Source organism: Garra rufa, chromosome 17, assembly GCF_049309525.1.
Source record: "Garra rufa chromosome 17, GarRuf1.0, whole genome shotgun sequence".
Classification (NCBI taxonomy): Eukaryota; Metazoa; Chordata; class Actinopteri; order Cypriniformes; family Cyprinidae; genus Garra; species Garra rufa.
In genome coordinates, this window is record NC_133377.1 from 24,469,498 (window position 1) to 24,493,543 (window position 24,046).

At 35.9% G+C, this 24,046-nt stretch overlaps 1 protein-coding gene across 1 annotated transcript in view; it reads left to right on the forward strand.

Annotated features, from left to right (window-relative positions):
* Positions 1-1,740: 1,740 nt before the first annotated feature.
* tinagl1 (tubulointerstitial nephritis antigen-like 1) overlaps positions 1,741-24,046 on the forward strand; it is a 32,008-nt gene continuing 9,702 nt past the window's right edge. Inside the window, exons 1-9 of the mRNA XM_073822124.1 lie at positions 1,741-1,892; positions 6,770-7,086; positions 10,685-10,751; positions 18,376-18,468; positions 18,589-18,703; positions 21,692-21,815; positions 21,931-22,081; positions 22,978-23,164; positions 23,829-23,874. Coding sequence (XP_073678225.1) covers positions 6,777-7,086; positions 10,685-10,751; positions 18,376-18,468; positions 18,589-18,703; positions 21,692-21,815; positions 21,931-22,081; positions 22,978-23,164; positions 23,829-23,874 — 1,093 coding nt within the window. The 5' untranslated portion in view covers positions 1,741-1,892; positions 6,770-6,776. The remainder of the gene's footprint in view (positions 1,893-6,769; positions 7,087-10,684; positions 10,752-18,375; positions 18,469-18,588; positions 18,704-21,691; positions 21,816-21,930; positions 22,082-22,977; positions 23,165-23,828; positions 23,875-24,046) is intronic.

Here is a 24,046-nt window from a genome sequence, read left to right on the forward strand (position 1 = left end):
TTCTGGCAGTGTTAGTAATGTTTATTTAACCAAGAAAATGTGACTGGGTCATGAATTTACATTTAATTAAAAAAATCACATACAGTTGAGGTCAAAAGTTTACATACACCTTGCATAATCTGCGGAATGTTAAATATTTTACTAAAATAAGAGGGATCATACAAATGCATGTTATTTTTTATTTAGCACTGACCTTGATATTTCACATAAAAGATGTTTACACATAGTCCACAAGAGAAAATAGTTGAATTTATAAAAATGACCCTGTTCAAAAGTTTACATACACTTGATTCTTAATACTGTGGTGATACCTGAATAATACACAGCTGTGTTTTTTCTTTTTTTCTTTTTTTTCTTGGTTTAGTGATAGTTGTTCATGAGTCCCTTAAACAGTTAAACTGTCTACTGTTCTTCAGAAAAATCCTTCAGGTCCCACAATTTTTTTTATTTTTCAGCATTTTTGTGTATTTGAACTCTTTCCAACAATGACTGTATGATTTTGAGACCCATCTTTTCAAACTGAGGACAACTGAGGGACTCATATGCAACTATTAGAGAAGGTTCAAATGCTCACTGATGCTCCAGAAGGAAACACAATGCATTAAGAGTGGAGGGTGAAAACTTTTGAACAGAATGAAGATTTGTACTTTTTTTTTTTTTGCCTAAATATCATATTTTTATTTTATTTAGTACTGCCCTTCAAAAGCTACAGAAGATACTTGATGTTTCCCAGATCACAAAATAAGTTTAATTTACCCTGATCTTCAAATTGAAAAAAAGTTTTCACCCCCCATGCATTGTGTTTTTTCCCGAAGCATCAGTGAGTTTTTGAACATTCTGGCCTCTGAGTTTTTATGGGTTGTTGTGGATTGGAGTGCTGATATTTGATGCGTTTAAAACAAACCATGTCCATACAGTGTAATTCTCATTTTATAGTTTATCTAACGTATGCATTATAATACTGGTTTTGTGGAATGTGCCATGTATTCGCATCATTTCCAATTTAGGAAGACTTTTCTGATAAACACATTGTGAGAACACCACTAGAAAAAAGTCATCTGAAGGCAGAACAGCTGATTATATAGCAGAACAGGCACTATAAAGTTTCCTCTTGTCAAAGCTTGTAAAGGGCATGTCAGCTCGTGTTGTAAAGTGAATTGCAACATGCGCAGAAATGAGTGTAAAATTGTGTAATCAAGATCAGTCGCTGGATAAATCTGCACGTATGCACCTCCAATGCTCCAAAAGTATTACAAAAACTGACATTTCCATAGTTTAAAGCAATATTATTTTAAATGTATGTATATTTTTACTTTATTTTTCTGTTTTTCTTTTGGAAACCTAATCCAACTGTTGATGTGATGTTATTGATGTCATAATGTGAATTGTTAATGTAGTTTTCCGATTGACCACCAGGTGGTGAGGGAAGAACCAACCTCTGAAATGACCTTTGTGTACACAGAAAAAAAGGAAAAGCAGTACAGTAGTGTGAGACAGATAACAATGATCCATAAGCAAATGAAACAACAGGATAAGTGTGGCATAGAAAGATAAAGTCCCTCAAAACTAATACAAGCAGCCAGAACTCTCAAGGAAAGGGGTTTAACCTGAAGTAGCTCCTGTCTGTGTGTGTAAAAGTGTTGTGTCTGGTTGTGTGGGAGGGAAAGAGAGGGACAAAAAAGGAGGAGGGCAAAGCAAGAGGGGTGGGTCGGAGGGCTTGTCCTGGCTCTATATAGAGAGGGAAAATCCGAGTGTGACTAGGGGCCAGACAGGAGGCTGAAGACAGTGAGTGTGCAACTGTATTCAGTACTTTGACCTGTAGCTGAAACAAACCAGCTGATATTTTGTTCACTGGATATAACCAGAGGAAGGATTTGATTTCACTATACCAGGTGGGGGACTTTTTTTGTTCTTTGCTTTCTGTATAACCTCCTCCCTCCCTTTCTAGTGCAAGTGTGTCAAACAGGTGCGTAGTTAAGAGCAGCAGACAGGCAGCACAGCTTTATAAAACAAGCATTATCCTCTTTTTGTACCAAGGATGTCATTTCATAAAGTAAAAGTAGTTTAGGTTATGACATTGAAATTAAAAGCATTACACATTGTACTTTAACTGTTACTGAATCTAGAATGTTCTACATCAGTCTGCAAACTTTTTCAAGCCAAGTTTTGTATTTAAAGCTCACATTTACAAATCCTTAAAAAACTTTATTGATATACAAAGACATACTTGTACATTTCTGTTTGCTAATATGATGAAAATTATTGTTTTGTCGGAAAAAGTCTACTTTCTTTAAATCCATTGCATAACTCTGAGTAATACCAAATATATCAGGGTTAGTCGATGCATTGAAACTGCAAATGTGACTTAAACAACTATGTAAACTGCATTAGAGTCATATAAATAGCTGTCGGAAAATTAATTATGATATCAAATATTCCTTGAGTCATCAAAGTGGGTGAAAGGCAGGTGTCAGCACCTGTTTTACAGTACTTGTAAATCAGAAGAAGGTGGTCTCTGATTTAAGCCACAGTGGAAGCAATATACTTGTTTGACAGTTCAAGAACCTGTGTCATAACTGATATGCATGAAATTTGCTAGAAAGTCTCCTCAGCCCGCTATCTGTCTGTTATTTGATACTGTATATGGAAGCTTCTAGACCTTCATGAAGTGTCATTGTACAGTCACAAAGGTATATGTTAAATATATACCCTAAATGTAGGATTTTTTCAGAGACTGGTTAAAATGAATCTTAATACAGTTGAAGTCAAAAGTTTACATACACCTTGCAGAATCTGCAAAATGTTAATTATTTTACCAGAATAAGAGGGATCATACAAAAGGGTTCCACAAATTCTTTGGTTTGTCAGCATTTTTCGGTATTTGAACCCTTTCCAGCAATGACTGTAGGGGTTTGTACTCCATCTTTTCACACTAAGGACATCTGAGGGACTCATGTGCAACTATTACAGAAGGTCCAAACACTCACTGATGCTTCAGAAGGAAAAACCATGCATTAAGAGCCGGGGGTGTAAACTTTTGAACAGAATGACGATGTGTACAGTTTTTAATTTTTCATTTAGTACTGCCCTTCAGAAGCTACAGAAGATACTTACATGTTTCCCAGAAGACAAAATAAGTTAAATTTACCCTGATCTTCAAACTCCTAATGCATAATTTTTCCTTCTGAAGCATTGTGAGCATTTAAACCTTCTGTGATAGTTTCATATGAGTCCCTCAGTGTGAAAATACCTCATATAGTCATTCAAATACACTAAAATGCTGAAAAACAAAGAATTTGTAGGACCTGAAGGATTTTTCTGAAGAACAACAGGCAGTTTAACTAAAAAAACAAACAAAAATAACTGGACTTTATGTATATGTCTTTTATGTGAAATATCTTATTCAGCAAGGTGTATGTAAACGTTAGACTTCAACTATGTTAGCTGGTGAAGTATAAATTTGATGTAAATATCCGGCAGACAAGACTGTAATTGGCATTTGTATTTTTAGTCTGTTTTGATTGCAGTGTTTGCGTCAGTATGTTGTGTTGAACCACCTGTACATGCATCTCAGATGGGAGATATGACTGTATTTTCTTTATCAGCTCATTAGCCAAGTTTTGTGCGATCAAAAGCGTTGATGTAAGTCTTGATGAAAGCAAATGCTGTATCATTTGTCAGACAGCAGACTCTAATTCAGTGATGTGTGCGGTAGCAGCAGTTTTCCTGTCTGCTGCACATCAAGCGTCATACGGGCTGTTTGTGATGTAAAAGTCAACACGTCTCTACACGCTAACAGCAAACAGGCAGCCTTCGAAAGCCAAAATATCTACATTACTGTAGCGACATCATTGCTGATGTTTACCAGAGTGATCGGCATGACAACGGGGTCAAACGAGCATTTCTTTCCATCAGTAAGAGAAAGAGTCTTTGAAATGCCACCATGACACTGCTGCCATATGTTTCAGTGTTTGTGTGTGTGAGGCTGAGCTCTGGTCAACTAAAGGCACAGTCATGCAGAAAACTGCACAGCAATGGACTTTGTTTCCGGGGCTGTTCCTTTGTCTGTATGGGGGACATTGTGCCTGGTGGGCTGATTGGGTAATTAATGATGCTATTTCTGTAATTTGCTCGCCGGGCCTCTCGTCTTTGTCAAGTGTCTTTTCTTTTTAACCCAGGACCACAACAGGCAGCTTGAGTGCAATTATGTGTGATCTCAAGACATTGTTCTCAGGGAGGAGGATCAGTGAAAGTGAGGAGCAGTAATTTGATCAATTAAATAAGGAGAAAGAGGAGGAAGGCTGGCCCAAACAAAGGCTTGTAAACTTTAAAGCCATAATGTTATTTCGAAAGACAACAAATATACACTCCGTTCAAAAGTTTAGAATCAGTAAGATGTTTTTTTTTTTAAGTTTCTTATGCTCAAGTTTGATTCAAATTACAGAAAAAAAAATTATATTGTGAAATATTATTACAATGTAGAATAACGTTTTTCTATTTTCAGCATCATTGCTCCAGTCTTCAGTGTCACATGATCCTTCAGAAATCATGTTATTATGCTGATTATCAACAGTTAATTTTTTTTGGAACCTGTGATATTTTCTTTAATAAAATAAATAAATTAAATAGAAATCCTTTCTAACAAAATATACATTACTGTTCAAAAGTTTGGGGTCGGTACATTTTATTTTTATTTTTTGACAGAAATTAATACTTTTACTCAGCAAGGATGTGTTAAATTGATAAAAAGTCATAGTAAAGACTTCTAAAAGATTTCTGTTTTAAATAAATGCTGTTGAATTCTGAAAAAGTATCATAGGTTCCAAAACTTTTGCCAACATAGATAATTCTAATAATAAATCAGCATATCAGAATAATTTCTGAATGATCATTTGACACTTGACACTAGTAAAAAAAAAAAATGGCTGATAAAAATTCAGCTTTGCATTACAAGAATAAATTATATTTTAAAGTGTATTAAAATAGAAACCATTATTTTATATTGTAATAACATTTCGCAATATTAGTTTTTTTTTCTGTATTTTTGATCAAATAAATGCAGCCTTGATGAGCATAAGAGACTTCTTTAAAAACACAAGTCTTACTGATCGAAAACTTTTGAACAGCAGTGTATATAAATTTTAAAAATATATATGAAGTATAAATAATCCTGAAAAAAGATATTAAACAGAAAAATTTTAATAATAAGAACCATGATTAATGATTGAGCAGCAAATCAGTATTTGAATAATTTCTGAAGGAACGTGATACTGAAGACTGTTGAAAATTCAGGAGAGAAATAGATTTCAAAATATATGTGAATAGAAAAAAAAAACTATAATAATATTTCACAATGTTATTGTTTTTACTGTATTTTTAATAAAATGCAGCCTTGATGGGCATATTTTTCAAAAATATCTTAATTAATCTTAACTTTTACATGAAAATGTGGTATTTTGTTATCAAAGATGAACAGCCTTAATAAGACAGCCTTACCCTGTGTGTGCCCGCCTTGGTTTTGACTGCAGGAAGTAGCTGTTTCCGTAACAATGATAAGTTTTGGCTCCATTAGTTTGATACTGACATTATTTCCACCATGTCAGCTCCTGCGTCCTTTCTTGGCCTATGAAGATAAACAAGTCCATTTTCCTATTTAAACAACACATTTTAAAGGGACATTCATCTTATCTCAACATTTTAATGCAAACAATGTGTAAGAAAACAATGATAAAAAATATAGCATTTATCATTGGGTTTTACAGTTTAGGTTTTATCGTTGTTCTCAGGTAACTAAATGGATTAGCAGAATGAATGCAAAACATTAATTATCTTTGCACAATAATTTAGAGCATGTTGAATCAAATGTTATGCACATTTCTTGAATTCTGTTTAAATGCAAACACACCAAGTGGATTATGAAACGTTTTGGTTAATTTAGGGGTTTTCTTAAATTTCCACAGACATTTTTTCTGTATTAGCTCAGTATGTGATCCGTAATGGTGCCAAGTATGTTGACATGCAAATATCTGTTTACGCAGCTCAAATATTATAAAAGTGACAAAATGTCTTGAGAGAGATCAAACACAGACAATGCAGTCAACGGGCAATGACTGTTCATTTTGAACTTTCTGCTTTTTCTAAAAAAGATGAGCATTGATTAAAACAATATTTACATAGCAGTAGTCATGCTGTGAGTCTTTCCTAGACAGTTTAGCAAGTAAATAAAAACTGGTGGATGTCTACAGTAACTTGAGGCCTGTCACATGACCCCACCTTTTCTATAAAACACACCTCATTGTATGGAACATCCCACAGAAACCCAAGCACACAGATGATAGCAGTTTCAATCATGGACAAAAGTGAAAAGTGTGCTTATAGTTTCTCCTCAGAAATTGCTTGTGAAATTCTAACCTCTTCTGCTGCTGTACTCTTCGAGTGCATTATTGAAATAAGAACAAGTGGAACGTCTGTTTATCCGTGATGTTTATATTGCAGATTGTTGGCTCATAGCCTTGAGTTCAGCTTGCTTCAGGAAAGTGCAAAACAAACCATCGATGTTAGGAATCGCATTGCTCTGCCTAACACTTCAAGTTCTGTTTCCCGTATCTGTCATTTCTGTTTTCACTCAAATGTTAAAAAAAAGTTCTGCTGTAATTGTGTTTATCCAGCATGAAGGAGCGTAATTTTGTATTGGTGCATTAGATTCGATTCTAATTTGAAAGGTGACCCTAATGGCTTATGTTTTGCTGTATTGATTTCTTTTTGACAGATAAGAAATGATGAAGTTCTTGATGCTGGCCGCCATCACAGTGTTCCTCCTGCTGGTGGAAGGGGGAATGTCGGCGAGGTCTCAGTCTCGCACTAAGAGAGATCTGGCCAGCCCGCTGCACCTCAGGGGGATCCGGGACCCCTTTGGCTCCTACTGCGAGAAGAGAGGAGGATGCTGCCCCGGACGAAATGACCAGTGCACCGTGCCCTACCTGGACACCATCTGTTACTGTGACCTGTTCTGCAACCGCACCGTGTCCGACTGTTGTCCTGACTTCTGGAGCCACTGCCTGGGAACAACTCCTCCATACCCTCCCAGTAAGTTGAACAACAAAGTCAATTCTGGAGGAATTCTGAAGGCTGAAGAGTCTCAGAGTACAATGAATGGGGCCTTAGACTTTCAAACTTCAGAAAACATCCATAAAAGCACATTAAACATAAAAATCATTCATATGACTAGCACTATGTTATAAGTTTTCCAAAGTCAAACAATAACTTCATATGATTAACAGACCAAAGTTTAGGTTGTTATTCACTGGGCGATAGATTTTGCATCGTCTCTATCGCAGTTACACACTCACGTGAGTTGAGGTGCTACGTGGTTATGAAAAATGTGTCTTTTTCACATGTTTTTAACTATTGCGGTTTATCAACAAATGTTTTTAAGATGTTCTTCGTAAACACAGTAATTTAGGTCTGAAGTGACAGCAAACAGCTGAGAAAGCAAACATGTTTAAGAGTATATTGGATCCGGGCAGCTCTTAAAGTGACAGCAGTCTGATATTCCTGCTGTCTGTCATTCATGTTAATTAAATGACAAAAGACAATTTTTTTATATATATATATATTGACACTGGTGACAAGAATTATGAAATTTCTATGGTATGTACATTTTTGATATCATAAAACCCTTTTTTAAAGCAGAAATTATTGTGTGATATATAAATCATTACTGTGAAACAAAATTACTCTTATAGATTTTGGTCATATCACCCACCCCTACCTGGATCGACCTGAAACATACACTATTTTAACACTATTTGAGCGTAAGAAACACAATTTATTAGACAGTTCATCAACAGATGTTAATGCTGATTTGAAATATGTAAATATTTTGAATTTGGCCAGCAGATTTTGAGATTTCAATATTTCTTCATTTAAATAGATAGGGGTTGGTCTTGTATGCCCAAAATAGCTGCCTGGAAGCATTGCAAATATGGATGAAAATAGGGATTTTGGCATTTGTGAGCAAAACTTTCAGACCTCTGTGAACTTAATGAATTCATTATTTGAAATTTTTTTATCAAAAATTATTATTTGTTCACGGTTTCAATGATTTAGTTCATAGCATATCATTAGCAAATCTAGGGCTAATATCAATATTTCAAGATTTTCAGGCAATAACAACTTACATTTCTGTATGTTCCTTAAACACAAGACTTCAGATATAGTGCATTAGTCAAATGGACTACTTGTATGATCATTTATGTGTGCTTTTTTGTTATTTTGCCATGGATTCCCAAATGGCCCTAGTCACAAGAAATAATAACAGAATTTTTGGTTGAACTCACTAAGGTTCAATTAAGTTTTTAGCTTCCTCCATGACAAAAAACATACAGTCCTATAAAATAAAATCTGTAGTTTCAGATTAGTCATTTTTGATCAAGATAGAAAGCCAAATCAAATCCAGCCAATGTTTGAAGTCTACAGCGTTAAAGAAAAGGTTAGTTATTTTATAGAAACATAATGGAAAACCAAGTCCACATTCTTTCCTGGTAATGTTTTCCTGCCATTCCTGCTTCGTGGACCTTGCTGTGGTTGTGTAGTGCCATTGAGGTGTAAAATGTTCAGTCGTGGACCTAATAATAGGAAGAGAACAGTGGCATTCTCATGAAAAGAGCAGAACAGGGGAGCAGAAGGCAGGGAGCAATGAATAGAGGTCAGCAGAAAGAATGCCTGTAATGTACGAGGAGGAAAGGGGTGGAAAGGGTGACTGCGGGCAGAGAGGGAACACAACAGGTATGTGCACAATGCGTGTTTGCTAAAGGAGGAACAATCATGTCTATAGGGCAGGTATGACTTCACGGATCACAGCTCAGCATTACTCAGACCGAGAGTGTTGCTAAATCTCAGTAAATGTTTTCTCCGGAAAGCCACTTTCATTTACAGTAAAAATAGTATCTGATAGTTCATGCTTCATGTTCGTTCAGAACTTTGGGTAATTGCAGCTAAAGCATAACTTTTTGATGTTTAAACTTGAAACGTGCCTATAAAAACCCTGGGATTTAGTTTATTTAAAAAAGATAATCAAACAAATGCAACTAAAGTTTGAGTACTTAACCGTGAAGTGTGCAAATGGCAACACCAGACAAAAAAACAATTAAAAATGTATTTAAAATGTATTTCATACTAATTATGCTTCAAGCCATTAACATATTTATTAACATATCACTTAAGACTTACAGAAATAAAATTATAATTAAACTTTATTGGAAGTTTTTGAACAGTAAGATTTTTAATGGTTTTTTAAAGTCAATTCTGTTCACCAAGCAAAATAGTAAAATTTTGAAATATTTTTACTATTTAAAATAACTGCTTTCTAATTGAATATATCTGAAGATGTTATATTTTCCTGTGATCAAAGCTGAATTTTCAGCATCATTACTCCAGTCTTTAGTGTCGCACGATCCTTCAGAAATCATTCTAATATGCTGAGTTGCTGTTCAAGAAACATTTTTATTATGATTTTTTATATTTATTATTTAAAACAGTCGGGTACATTCTTTTTTAATTCTTTATTTTTTTTTGTGTGGGGGGGGGGGGGGGTTATAGAAAGTAATACTTTTATTTAGCAAGGATGCTTTAAATTGATCAAAAGTGATGAAAAAGACATTTAGAATGTTATAAAATATATCTATTTTAAATAAATGCTGTTCTTCTGAAAGTTCTATTTATCAAAGAAACCTGGAAAAATTCTACTTGCCTGTTTTCAACTTTACTAATAACAATAAATAAATAAAATAAATGTTTTTTGAGCAGCAAATCAGAATATTACAATGATTTCTGAAGGATCATGTGACTGGAGTAATGCTTAAAATTCAGCTTTGAAATTACAAGAATAAATTACGTTTTAAAATATAAAAAAAAACTATTATTTTAAATAGAAAAATATTTCAAAATTGTACTGTTTTGCTGTACTTTGGTTTAAATAAATACAGACTTGGTGAGCAGAAGAGACTTCTTTAAAAAACATTATCTAGCTGTTCAAAAACTTTTGACTGGTAGTGAATGTCACTTGCAAATAAATAAATAAAATAAAAATAAAAAAGCCCCACACATAACATGTGAAAAATATGGAGAACGACGCATTTTGGGCCCAGACGGTGTAGTTACAACATCTACCAGCAGTGGCCAACTGAATCATATTAACCAGCCAAACAGTGACCCTGTTTCCAAATAAGTTTCAAACATTCCCCTCCTCCCATTTTCCAACATTTGATTGAGCCAGCGTTGTTATGTAATTCTATTCGATGCCACTAATAGTACAAAAATTACGCACTTTGACATTAAAATTATTTTTATTTACATAATTAATATAATGATGATTTTTGTGTGTGTGTCTGTACTTATGCAGTAGTTTATAGAAGTTGCATGTAGTTTACACTTAGTATATTAGAAGGAGAGGAAAGATGGTCTGCCCATTTCCAGCCAGGCAATGTGGCAATCTCTGATTAAGCTCGTCAAGGCATGACGACAGCACAGTCTCTGGGAAAGCAATGGAAAGCCAAGAAAACATTCCACTGAGGGCACCTACAGACTACATCAGACACACTTTTAATCCAAAGGCTTAGCATGTGTGTGGTTCTTCTTTAAATCGACTGCAGATTAATTCATAATTGTTGTTTGTTGATTTCAGGTTCTTGTGAAAGAAACGGCCATAGGTTTCACTCAGGAGCAACATACAAAGAAAACTGTAATTTATGGTGAGTTTGAAGCAACAAACAAATCCTTTCTTTCTCCAAACAGTATTTTCATAGCACTGACAACACGGCCTTTTCAAGGGCACAGTGGATCTCTCAATCCAAGGCCATTGTTTGGCCAAATCAACACACATGTTGGCAGGATTTATCCACAGACGGAGAGAGTCTTGACTGGGCAGGAGAGTGCGACCCCTCGGGTCCTGAAAAGATTACACACATTCCTGAGTTTCCATACATATGCTTCATGCCCTTGTGATCCTGACAGTACAAACACATAGCAGGATAATGTACAGCACATATGCATCCATAATATTTACCCTGTGTCTCTCCCCCTTTAAATAAAACCCCTCAGTAATAGGATTAGCTCTACTCATAGATTCTAATCCGTTGCACCAGCCATAGTCAAAGCACATTCCTCTTCACTGTTTGAGGAGTCAGTGGACACATAAACCTCTGTAGCTTGCGTGGGAATATATCATTTTGCTGAAATGCAATATACAGTGGAATATACAAATTAGTAAACTAACTGCTTGGCAGTAAATGACCTTTCTGTTTTTTTGGTGTTGGATTGTTGCATTTTTCGCACTGACTAATTTATCTGACTGAGCTGTGCGCTACATAATCTCCAGATGAGATTTGCTGTGAGAATTGTGGATGATTGATAAACAATTCCACATATGGGAGGGGCAATTCTGCATGTGATGCAGACGCAGCCAGATCATTTTCATAATGACCAGCGCATTCTACTAAGAGCAGTGCAAATTACCACCTGCTTTAAGATATGCTTTTTTGGCGTCAAATAATGGTGCAAATACCAGTAATTGGACAAGCACAAACATAATTCATTTTAATACTTTCCTCCCATAAATTTTCCGTCTGAATGGGAAACTCTTACAAATGCATATTTAATAAGGTCAGGTGCAAACATAACTGTGTCCACACCTTTTCAGCGCTAATTCTTCACTGCGTGTCTTTAGTAAATCCTGATAATACTATTTTAATGCCAAAAGATGGTTTGCAAATTTTTGACATATTAGAGTCAAATGTTTTTACAGAGGGGATTTTTGGGTAACTCATTTTGTCGCTCCATAATTCAGAAAATATTTAGAACAGGCAGAAAACTACAAATACAGTTGCAATTGAAATTATTCAACCCCCTTGACATGCAAGACATTTTGTTCCAGATAATTTGTTTTTCTAAAAACAAATCTACAAAGGCATTAGGACACTATTAGATAAAGTATTTTAATACACATTTGAGTAATTCTGAGAACATAAATTGATAAATAATGGAAAAAAATCTAATTGGCTCTAAACGTTCATGTTCAAAATGATTCAACCCCCAAAAGTAAAATTTGGTGCAGAATCTTTTATTATTTAAAACCACCAATAAACGCTGTTTGAAAGTTTTTAGAAGCGTTGATCACCTCTCTACTGCAATCTTGGACCATTCCTCGGCTGAAAAAGCTTTTAAATCATGGATAATCTTTGGTTTTCACTTTGCCACAGCTTTTCTTAAAATTCAACCAAATATTTTCAATGAGAATTAAATCTGGAAACTGAACAGGCCACTCAAGAACATTCTGTGACTGATCCCTGAACAAGCATTAGTAGATTTGGATGCTTACTTTGGGATGATTGTCCTGCAGGAAAGTCCATTGATCATCATCTTCGGTCTTTGTACCAAAGGCATCACAATTCTTGGCAAAATGGCCTGATACTTCAAGGAATCCATGGTTTCCTTCATACGCTCATGTTTTCCACTTCATGCTACAGTAAAACAACCCCATAATAGGACTGGCTCACCTCCATGTTTTACCATGGAGATAGTGTTCTTCTGCTCATTAGTTTTCCCTTTTTTGCACCAGACATACCGCTGATCCATAGGTCCAAAAAGTTCTAGTTTGGTCACATCACTCCATCAAACATTCTTCCAGAACTCCACAGGTCTATCCAAATAAATTTTAGCATATTCAAGCTGACCTTTTTGTTCTTCTTGATCAAGAATGGTATTCGCCCCAACATGAAAGCCATGCTTGTCTTATGTTCATCTTCTACTCTGGAATGAAGTATTTTTCCTCCTTTCATCGGGTCATCTCGCAAGTCTTTGGCTGTACATTGCAGGTTTTTCTCAGTTGCTCTGATCAAACATTTTATGAAATTGTGCATTTCTGGTTCAACACCCTTTAAACTAAGGAATAAGGCTTTTAATGTCTTAGAAATCTTCACGTAGCCTTAGACTTCCTAATACAATAAAACTATTTCTTCTCCATAGCTTTTGTGAAAGCTCTGTTGACTTTACCATATTTGCTACTCAACTTCAGCACATGCATGGGATAAATGTATAGATGTGTAACATATCATGCTGATTCAGTTTTTTTAATAGTCTCTAAAGGCTTAATTGTGTTTACAGCTGTGTTACTATTTTTTTTTTTACAGTTTTTTGGGGAATCAAATGTTGTTTAAAATCAAGCAAATTATAAATGAACAAATCCCTCTGTATAAACCTTCAGAATATAGATAGGAATAAAAATGTAAAGTTTGGTGTGTGTAAGTGCTACTGAAGTGGAGATTTATGGCTCAGTGTAGGAGAAAAAACTCATTTTGGGAAAACGGCCTTTAAAAATATGCATTGTAATTAAAATCTATTGACACAAATAGATAAAGTGCTATAAAAGAAACACTTAACAGTGTCTTTTGGATGTTTTCTTTCCACTAGTCTGAAAAAACACTTTATGAAAAACCAAAAAGCCCAAAATCTCAAACTTGACAAAAACTGTGTTTTTGCCTGCAGTGTCTCCCCTTAAATTAAATAAAATTAAAGGCATATTGTGACTTAAATTCGCAATAATGAAAAATAAAGTTACAATAGCAAGAAATAGAATCATGATTCTGAGAGTTTATTTTCCATTTTTTGTTGTCTTCCGTGCTGTCTTCTTATTTACTTTCGATGGTATAATGTTTATTGGTCTAAAAAGCATCTGATAGTGCTTTTTCACTATATTTTGCCTTGCTCGTGAGAAACTAGTGATGTTAGACAAAACAGAAAAGCAGGAATTCCTTACCCCAATGCCAAAGCTTTTTCACACAGCAGTGATATGGGTATTGTCTCTGGGAATACGGTGTGGTGTCTTCTCTAGTATTGTTTGTTTTTGGTGTAGTTTGCACACATGGTTGTCACATATTGCATATGTTGTGACAGAGTAAATTTGACTTTTTTCTGAACACATTATAATCTAAATATGAGAGCTGTCAATCCTTGCAATGGCCTAATGCTGGTCCTAAGAGTCTTGTAAAGAGAAAATCTATTATACAATAAAACATAATCTGTAAAATTTGAAATATTTGACTTTAAAACTTAATGTTGAGTTGATAATTGTACCATTGCTATAAAGGAATTTCAAAGGGCTAGTTCACTGAAAAATGAGAATTCTGTCATTAATTACTCAACCTCATGTCGTTCCAAAACCATAAGAGCTTTGTTCATCTTTAGAACACAAATTAAGATATTTCTGATGAAATCCGAGTGCTTTCTGACCCTGCGTAGACTGCAACACAACTGACATGTTCAAGGCCAAGAAAGGTAGTAAAGACATTGTTAAAATAGTCCATGTGACATCAGTGGTTCAACCTTAATAAACGACTTTATTCAAGAATTTCTTCTCTTACTGTCAGTCTTTGACATGCGTTTACAACAGTAGTAGTTTTCTGGGCCTTGAACATGTTAGTTGTGTTGCTGTCTATGCAGGGTCAAAAAGCTCTTGGATTTCATCTAAAATATCAAAAATAATTTGTGTCCTGAATATGAACAAATTTTGAGTAATTAATGACAGAATTTTCATTTTTGGGTGGACTATGCCTTTAATGTGAAGATTTTTTTTTATATTAGCTTCCTTAGCATGTACAGTAAAAAAGTACCCAAAGATGCTCATGTTGTGTGATCTCCCTGCAGATGTGTTTTTGTTTGTATGTCTGACTCAGTCTGTTGTTGGTGTGATATGATTTTATCTGTTAGTTAGGCGTGACAGTGCTTTCTGTGATCACACCAGCCACTAGATTGGCAGCTCCTGGCATTGGAACGTTATCTCCCCTCTCTTTAGTTCTTGTTTTATCAGGATATTTTTTTACATTCTCCTGCATATAGTGATCTGCTTCCTGTGGTGGCAAAGATTGATGAAATACTGGCTTCTGTCCCAGTGGAGTTCACATTCACCTCTATAATCCTGAGATTTCCTGAGTTCAAGCCTCACTGGACGGGGCCGTACGTTTGGCATGTAGCAGCCACAGACCCACTGGCTCCTGCAGGATCTGTCCCTCAGTCAGTAATGTGTTGAGTGCTACTGGTGTCTCAATATAAGTATATCTTTCTCTTAAACCTTGCCGGTAATATCCTGTTGGTCTTTGTCTGCATTATAAGTGTACATTTTACAGCCATAGGTCAGAAATTATTGCTATCTTTGTGCTAGAGTTATGAAAAGAATGTGTTATCCAAATCTTTTTATCCTAAGCAAACTGCAACTGTGTGTGTGTGTGTGTGTGTGTGTGTGTGTATATACAGTATATATATATATATATATATATATATATATATATATATATATATATATATATATATATATATATAATTTCGAACAAAAAGTTTTAAGTATGTTTACATACTTTTACTGGAAAACAAAACAATCCTGATAAAGAAAATGATATTTTGCAGACAGTTTTATCAATCTGAATCTCTTTTTGCCATTGCATTTCTATAGGCCCTATCAGAGATGCTATATGAATTCCTGCTGGAGCCCATGCATTCAAGCGGCTGTCGTCTTTTAGAGATTACAATGAAATGTAAACACAAAGAAGGCACATAAATATGTCTGAGAGGGCATGTCAAAGGCCTGTATCAGGATGCTGATTTAAGCATTACAGTGAAGCGTGACAGAATGAGAAACTCAGTTTCCTGCTGACAACGGGTCACTTGACACCTTTGCACTCCAAAGGCCTGATGTGTGCTGATGTGTGAACTTATGTCTCAATCTGAACTGCTGTGTGAAGGTTGAGCACTAGGACTTTGAATTTATATCACCTGACAGAAAGAAGTCATAAGCAGTGTTGTCAGAATTGGGCTACTTTAACACTGTTGCCACGGGTTGTTTTTCATGTCAGCGGGTGACCGCATTACTTATCCCCTGTAATATTTATCCCCTGGAATGTGAATTTCACCAGGGGAACCATGCCAAAAAACACATATTTTACCCCCCAGAAAACACGTTTTGTAAAACCCTGGCAACCCTGGTCACAAATGCTACTGTATGTGTAACTGATTGTAACAGAGAAGAGTGCAGAGTGCAAAACCTGTATGGTTGCCAGGTTGTTGCATACTAGTCCAAATAAAATACAGCAACAGACAAAAATTTAGCTGCAAGCAGTGATTACTGGGGTTCATGCGCTTAAAGCATTTAAGCACATAAGAAAAAAGTTATTGTGTTAATGTGGCTGTAACCAACTAAATCAATGATTACAAAGAGCATTTGGCAAATCCAGGTAATTGCTATAAAAATGTGATTTTTAACATTTGTGACTTATAGCGGCACATGCTTGTTTAGAATCACCTATCGCATGTGCTCACTAGATGTTGTGAAGTTTTGAGTTTTCGTTTAGGCTTTTTTAAACTACCCTGTTATAGCTTTGCAAAGGGTAAATTTCAACATTTTATTAATAATTATTTACCTAGAGAGGCAGAGAATTAAACTTCAGTGTTTTGTTTTCCAGATTGAGTGAAAAACCGGTTTGATTGACAGCAGTGGTTCTAGAGGCAAAGTAGTTTGGAAAAAGGAGGTCTATCGTATGATACAAAAATTTTGTGCACATGTGTGAAAAATTGCGCAATACACAATCATTTAAGCCCTTGAAAAATGCAATATTGCCCCCCAGTGGCCGATTTCTTTTAAATTTCTCAAAGACCTTTAGGACCGCAAGTCAAACAAGGCCACCGAGTTTCGTTCCGATCGGCCTCTGCTCAAATTCATCGGCCTATGGCGGCCATGTTTTTTGAGATACACAAATGTCCTTATAGTTACGTGTGGCACTTTGGACCAAGACTGTGTGTCCCAATTTTGACGTCGATAGGAACAACAATTGCATAGTAATTGCCATTTTTATGTTTTTTTTCCCCGGCAACTTTAGATTCAGCTCTTACATATGTGTTGTGAGATATCTCATTCCGTTCAAAAGTTTTAGTCATTTTAGTAAAAGCGGCCACTTTCAAACATATTGGTGTCCCTTTGCGACAGAGAGTCGAAAGTTTCTAAGTTTTTTTTTTTTTTTGAGAATTATTGATATCCACTCTCCTGAGAATCTTCCTGCACTGATTTGGTTCCAATCAGGTGAAAAACCTAGGACTAGTTCGCAAAAGTAGATTTTCCAAAAAATACCCAAAATTTCATCAGGGAGACAGACAAATTTGAGACATGTGTTTTGTCCAGCATGAGCCAAGGATTCTGACAACATAAGACATTTGGGCCTTCGGTGAACGGTTTAGGTTTGAACGATATTGTACTTTTGATCACTGTAGCGCCCCCATCAGGCCGATTTGTGACATTGTAGACAGTGTGAGTACTACCATCCCTCCAAGTTTGAAGTCTCTACGACTTATGGTTTGTTCTGCTCAATCAGTTTTACATGGAGATTGCTGATCTTTAGCCATTCTAACAATAACAATAGGGTTTCAGCACTAGGCTTGAACCTCTAATAACAGGAAACCTCTCCTTGCCACACATGATTTGAGGCATCATTCATGTGCGTAGTGCATTCGGTGCTGGACAGGTAACATGCTGAAGTTCTGCTCTCCTCTTTGTGATTCATCTCGCTGCTCTCTAGTAATGACTCAGCAGAAGTGCACCTTCCTCTTTTAATCCATGTTCCTCTCAAACGTCAGGCTTTCTGAACCTCCTCCCCTAGCAGAGACTGACTAAAAATGGATATTTCTTCAAGAGCTGCAGCCTTAAAAGGCTCACAGGCCTCTCTCTCTCTCTCTCTCTCTCTCTCTCTCTCTCTCTCTCTCTCTCTCTCTCTCTTTTCTCTCTCTTGCTTGTTTTGTGTCTTAAATGTAGAATATGTCTGAACTGATTCATTGTTTCTGTCTATGGTTTGGTCATGACGTCGCTCTACATTTTCTTTCACTTTTTTAAAACAGTTATATAAACACGCCATGTTGTTTATTGTTCTAAAAGTTAATCAGTCCTCAGAAACTGCACTGTTAATGAAAAAACAATAAGGGGTTTTAAAGTCACTTCACTTTCCACAAATACTTATCATAAAATTAACCATGATCAAATGTTTGAAATATTTTAAACACATGAAGTGTTTGTATCCCAAGTTTAAAATAGAAACCTACTCACAGGTCTTGACCTTCTCGACTGTATTTAACAAATTAACTCATACAATGAACTTTGCCATAACTCATAACAAATGACTAGAAAATTATATAATACTTATCCTGAGGTTGACTTTCCTTTTACTGACTATTTGGTAAAAAAAAAGAAATAGTTCGTCTTTTTAGGCCTTATTTTATAATATTCATATGGGCTGTTAAAGTTCATGGATGTGTTTACCAGCAGTTTTTATTTGTCTCCCACAGTACATGTGGTCGTAATGGGCGTTGGGAATGTGAGCATCATGCCTGTCTGATGGAGAATGACATGATCCAGGAAATCAACAGGAGAGACTCTGGGTAAACATCAGGAATCCAATCTAGTCTGCCATTACTGCTATTAAATATATATGAACTAGTGCACTAATGAAAGTGTATTCCTCTTTTCTGTTCACTCTCTTTATCTTTTTACCTGTTTAGTTGGAGGGCCGCTAACTACAGTCAGTTCTGGGGTATGACGCTGGACGAGGGTCTGCAGTATCGTCTGGGCACACAACGCCCCTCACGGACCATTATGAACATGAATGAGATGCAGGTGAGAGTCATCTGCTTTCATCTGAGTCATTACATCTGGAATATGAAACAGAGACTAAGAAACTAAGACTTTAATGAAACATTATTTGGAGTATTTTTATTGCACAATGCACATTTTCTTAATATTATGCCTAAATTGTGTTTTAATACTTGTAATATTTCCACTTTAGCACAATCAACTATACTAGTATATCTTTACTTGGACCTCAGCACTACTTCCACACAATTAAAGTGCATTAAGCACAAAATTTGTTGTTCCAATTTAGCAGAATTGAAGTATACCACTTTAGTATACCTTACCAAAAGTACAATTGCAGAGTAGGCACATAAATAAATAAAAAGGTATAAAATATATGTATTTCAAATGCATTTTAGTACATTTTCTACTAGGGTGTATACAAAACCTTTGTGAGATTTACACTACCGTTTAAATACCATGTATTTGATTAAAAATACAGTAAAAACAGTAATATTGTGAAACAAGATTTGGCACTTTGGCACAAGAAGAAACATTTCTTCTTATAATTATTGTTAAAAAATAGCTGGAAAACAAATTACATTTTTTGTAATATGTGATACAGGATTCTCTCTGTAACATAATACATGTCTTTAGTGTCCTTTTTGATTATTTTTTAATGTGCCCTTGCTGAATAAAAGTATTAGTTTCTTTTTAAAAAAATTACATACCCCAAACTTTTGAACAGTACTTGTTAAAAAATACTAAATCTGATATAAAAACGAAATGTATTTAAAACTTACTTAAGCTTATCTTATTTTTATTGCTGTTCAAACGATTAATCACGATTCATATAATATATGTATGTATATATATAAAGACACACACATACAGTATATATTTTGAAATGTTTACATGTATATTTATATTCATATAATTTATATTATATATAAACATATTTCATATATAAACATAACATATTTTTCTTATATTATATTCATGCATGTGTGTATATGTACACAAAAACTTTTATTTTAGATGCGATTAATTGTTGCCCAGCACTCCTTATTTTATACAAAAAGGAAATTAGTCTTGTTTTAGGGATATTAGATATTATTACTGGAAAACAAGATAAAAAAAATACTGATTAAGAAAACAATTTGCTTTTATGTTACGGCCACTTACTAAATAAATAAATAAACATAAAACATAGATTTGAGTTGAATTGAGAATAAAGAGATCATGTGATAGAGACAAGAAGCTTTCCCAGAATGCCACGACTGACCAGTCAGAATCAAGTATGTGGATAATCTCTTTATTCATCTCACATTTATGCCCATTGACGGCTCTCTGATTATCCGCTCTCACGCTCTGCGCAATGCAGAATTCCGTTAGGAACCATCAAAGCAAGAATAAGAAGCTGGATTCGGAAATCTGTTGTTTGATCTTTGCAATGCATCAGCTCGTTGCAGTGCAATGCAGTGAATGCATCTTAGACGTCTGCTATTTGATGTGGCTCGCTGAGGCTTTCAGTGTCTCTCTGCAAAGAGCTTCCCATGATCCACATCAGCACATTACATAAGAGCCGATTTCACGATTTGAGAAAGCTGGAAATGATGCTGTTGACGAGTGCAGTTCCTTGATAGTCTCAAAAAGGACCCTCACTAGATAGAGACCCATACCCGTATCTTCCTCCCCTTCCTCTTTTCTCTTCAGCCCACATTCTCCAACACGTCTCTACCTGTCTCTAGAGTCTACCCTGGGTCGTTTCTGAAGCCTCTATCTGTCTAAAACCCACTCGGCACGCACACTAATGAGTGGGCTGAGTGCAGCACGCACTCTCACACGCTCTTTACTTTCTTATTGGAGTATTCCCTTTGCTCAGCGTGAGTGCTCACTTTCTCTGTTGGGTCAAGTGTTGCTGCGAGCCGTGGCCCTTCGGGGGCCCTTTAACCATCACAATTCACCGCTGCAGTGCCGGACACTTGACAAGCACCTGCATTCCACAGGATCATATCTGGTAGTTGTCAGGGAGAATCATGACGATATCACTGGCTGGAATGTAGGAGGACAGCAACCAGCAGCTATGCATTACCAAAGAGGGAGAGGCACACAGGAGCCTTTATGAGAGAAACTGCTAATACATTCCTTATTCAGGGCTTATGAAACTTTGGGATGTAAAATATGACTGGAAGTGGTCTGAGGAGAGTTATAGAATTGTGAGGCATAAAGCAAGCATGAATGTAACCCTGTTAAGATTTGGTTTAGGGTTTAGTGTTCACACCTGGTATTAACATCAATTTTGGTCATTCTGATCACAAGTGGTGAGGGTGAAAACAGGAAATATGGTTGGGTTTTTATTAAATTCATATTTTTATTCACTAAGGTTGTGTTTAACTGATCAAAAGTGACAGTAAAGACATTTACAGTTGAGGTCAAAAGTTTACATACACCTTGCAGAATTTGCTAAATAATATAAGAGGGATTATACAGAATGCTTGTTATTGTTTATTTAGTACTGACCTGAATAAGATATTTAATAGTATAATAATAGTTGGTAATTTGTCTCAGCTGACCACTTGTGATCAAATCACCTAGAACAGATATTAACAGCAGATGTAAAGATAAAAAAAAAATGTTTGAAAATTTGCTTTGACTTTTTTTTAATAATTGATGGAACAGGTAAAAAGTTGGAAACTCCAAATTTCTGGACTTTCCACTGGAATACTTCTGAAAACCCACAAAATTAACTAATCACTGTTATATAACCACACTAAGGCTTTATACAGTATTTTGCTCAGACAAACCATGGACTTTGGAGACCCAGACTGCTTCTCATCCATCCACTGGTCCTGTAAAAAATAAAATATATGGAAATTATTTTATTATGCCACAAAAATCACTCAAAATCACACCATGGGGGCATTTATGGACATCGTTTTTCTGTGTTATTCATGTCTTCTATGCCAAACCAGCCATTAAAGTCACTTCCTTTGAAGAAAAAAAAATTCAATCCTACTTTATATCCTGCAGATGAATATGAATGGAAACAATCATCTGCCAAGTTACTTTAACGCAGCAGAGAAATGGCCAGGGAAAATCCATGAGCCCTTGGACCAGGGGAACTGTAATGCATCCTGGGCTTTCTCAACTGCAGGTGAGTCAGAGAAGACACAGCCCACAGCAGAAGGACGCTGTAGAATATTGTGTGTATATTATATAACGCAGTTCCTCTGTCCTGTCGCTCATATGTGAACCCTTGTGACTCCTAGCTGTTGCATCAGACCGGATCTCTGTTCAGTCAATGGGTCACATGACCCCTCAGCTCTCACCGCAGAATCTGATTTCCTGTGACACACGCCATCAGGGTGGCTGCTCCGGGGGGCGTGTTGATGGGGCCTGGTGGTACCTAAGGAGAAGAGGGTAATTCGCTTATGTTTTACACACAACATCATGATGATGCACATCTGACACATACAGCTGAGGTCATAAGTTTACATACACCTTGCAGAATCTGCTAAATGTTAATTATTTTACCAAAATAAGAGGGATCATACAAAATGCATGTTATTTTTTATTTAGTACTTACCTATTATAACATATTTTACAAAAATAGTTTAATTCATAAAAAATGACCCTGTTCAAAAGTTTACATACACTTGATTCTTAATACTGTGTTGTCACCTGGATGATCCACAGCTGTTTTTTTTTTTTTTTGTTTAGTGATAGTTGTTCATGAGTCCCTTGTTTGTCATGAACGGTTAAACTGCCCGCTGTTCTTCAGAAAAATCCTTCAGGGTCCCGCAAATTCTTTGGTTTTTCAGCATTTTTGTGTATTTGAACCCTTTGCTAGCAATGACTGTATGATTTTAAGCTCTATGTTTTCACACTGAGGAGAACTGAGGTTGTAACAGACCTCAATATGCAACTATAACAGAAGGTTTAAATGCTCACTGATGCTCCAGAAGGAAACACAATGCATTTAGAGCCGGGGAGGGGGGGGGGGGTGTTAACTTTTGAACAGAATGAAGATGTGTACATTTTTCTTATTTTGTCTAAATATCATATTTTTTCATTTATTACTGCCCTTTAGAAGCTACAGAAGATACTTGCATGTTTACCAGAAAACAAAATAAGTTAAATTTACCCTGATCTTCAAATTCAAAAAGTTTTCATTTGTTTGTCCCTCAGATTTCATCCAATATTTTGAGGAGACACTGCCTCACTTGCCTTCTCGGGGGAAACACACCTGCATTAACATACTTAGAACATTATAACAGACAGTCCTTTTGTTTTAAATATTTGCTTTTTTCTCTCAGGGTCGTGACAGAGGAGTGTTACCCCTTCTCTCCGCCCCAGCAAACTCCTGCTGAAGTGGCTCGCTGTATGATGCAAAGTCGAGCGGTGGGCCGGGGAAAGAGGCAGGCCACAGCGCACTGTCCCAACAGCCACAGCTACCACAATGATATCTACCAATCAACCCCACCATACAGATTATCCTCCAATGTAAGTCAACTAACCTCTCAAATCAAGCAGCAAATCATTTTATCATTTAACAGATGTTTTAGTGGAAAACAAGTTTCGTTTATAACCAGGCGTCCCATATGTTCTAACATGTTAGAATTACATTCTGTTTAAAAAATGCAAACTTCTACCCGCATAATACCAATGGCAACTGTGTGCTTTTCTGTGTTCAATTTCTACATCACTCAAAAACCCCTCGACTCAAAGCCAAAGGGAGAAATAACTCACAACTGTCTGGAGAGGCATTACATCAGTAGTCATGTCATGGTTGAACGTATTTTCTCCCTGAGCCATATTTTACCACCCATTTGTCTTGTTGAATGCATAGTCTAAGTCATATACATGTCTCTAGGCATGTTTTAGATCATATATCGTTCACAGATGTGACAAAGGAATGCAGTGAACAATTAAACAATTCAGTGTAAGAATATATGGAAGGATGACTATTATGTGTACTAAGATGTTTTTACCCATGCATCTTAAGACTTCTCATACTGTCATTATTTCAGGAATTTTATTACAAGTGCATATATCTTTTTTGGTGCAATATGTATGCAGAATTTGAAGTGTAAACAGCATTAGGCTGAAATACGCTATTAATTCTCACAAACTGAACTCATTTGACATGTTGCTTTTCCACTCACAGGAGAATGAGATTATGAAGGAGATTATGGATAATGGCCCTGTGCAAGGTATGGATTTCTCCAGAAGCATTTGTGTGTGTGTGTGTGTGTGTGTGTGTGTGTTTGTACAATACATTGAGCCAGAGGATAAGAATAGCAAAAAGCTCATGCCTAATGATTGTTAATGCAGTCTGCAACGATTAGTCTATGTCGTATTAGTCACCATGGATGTTGTAGACGC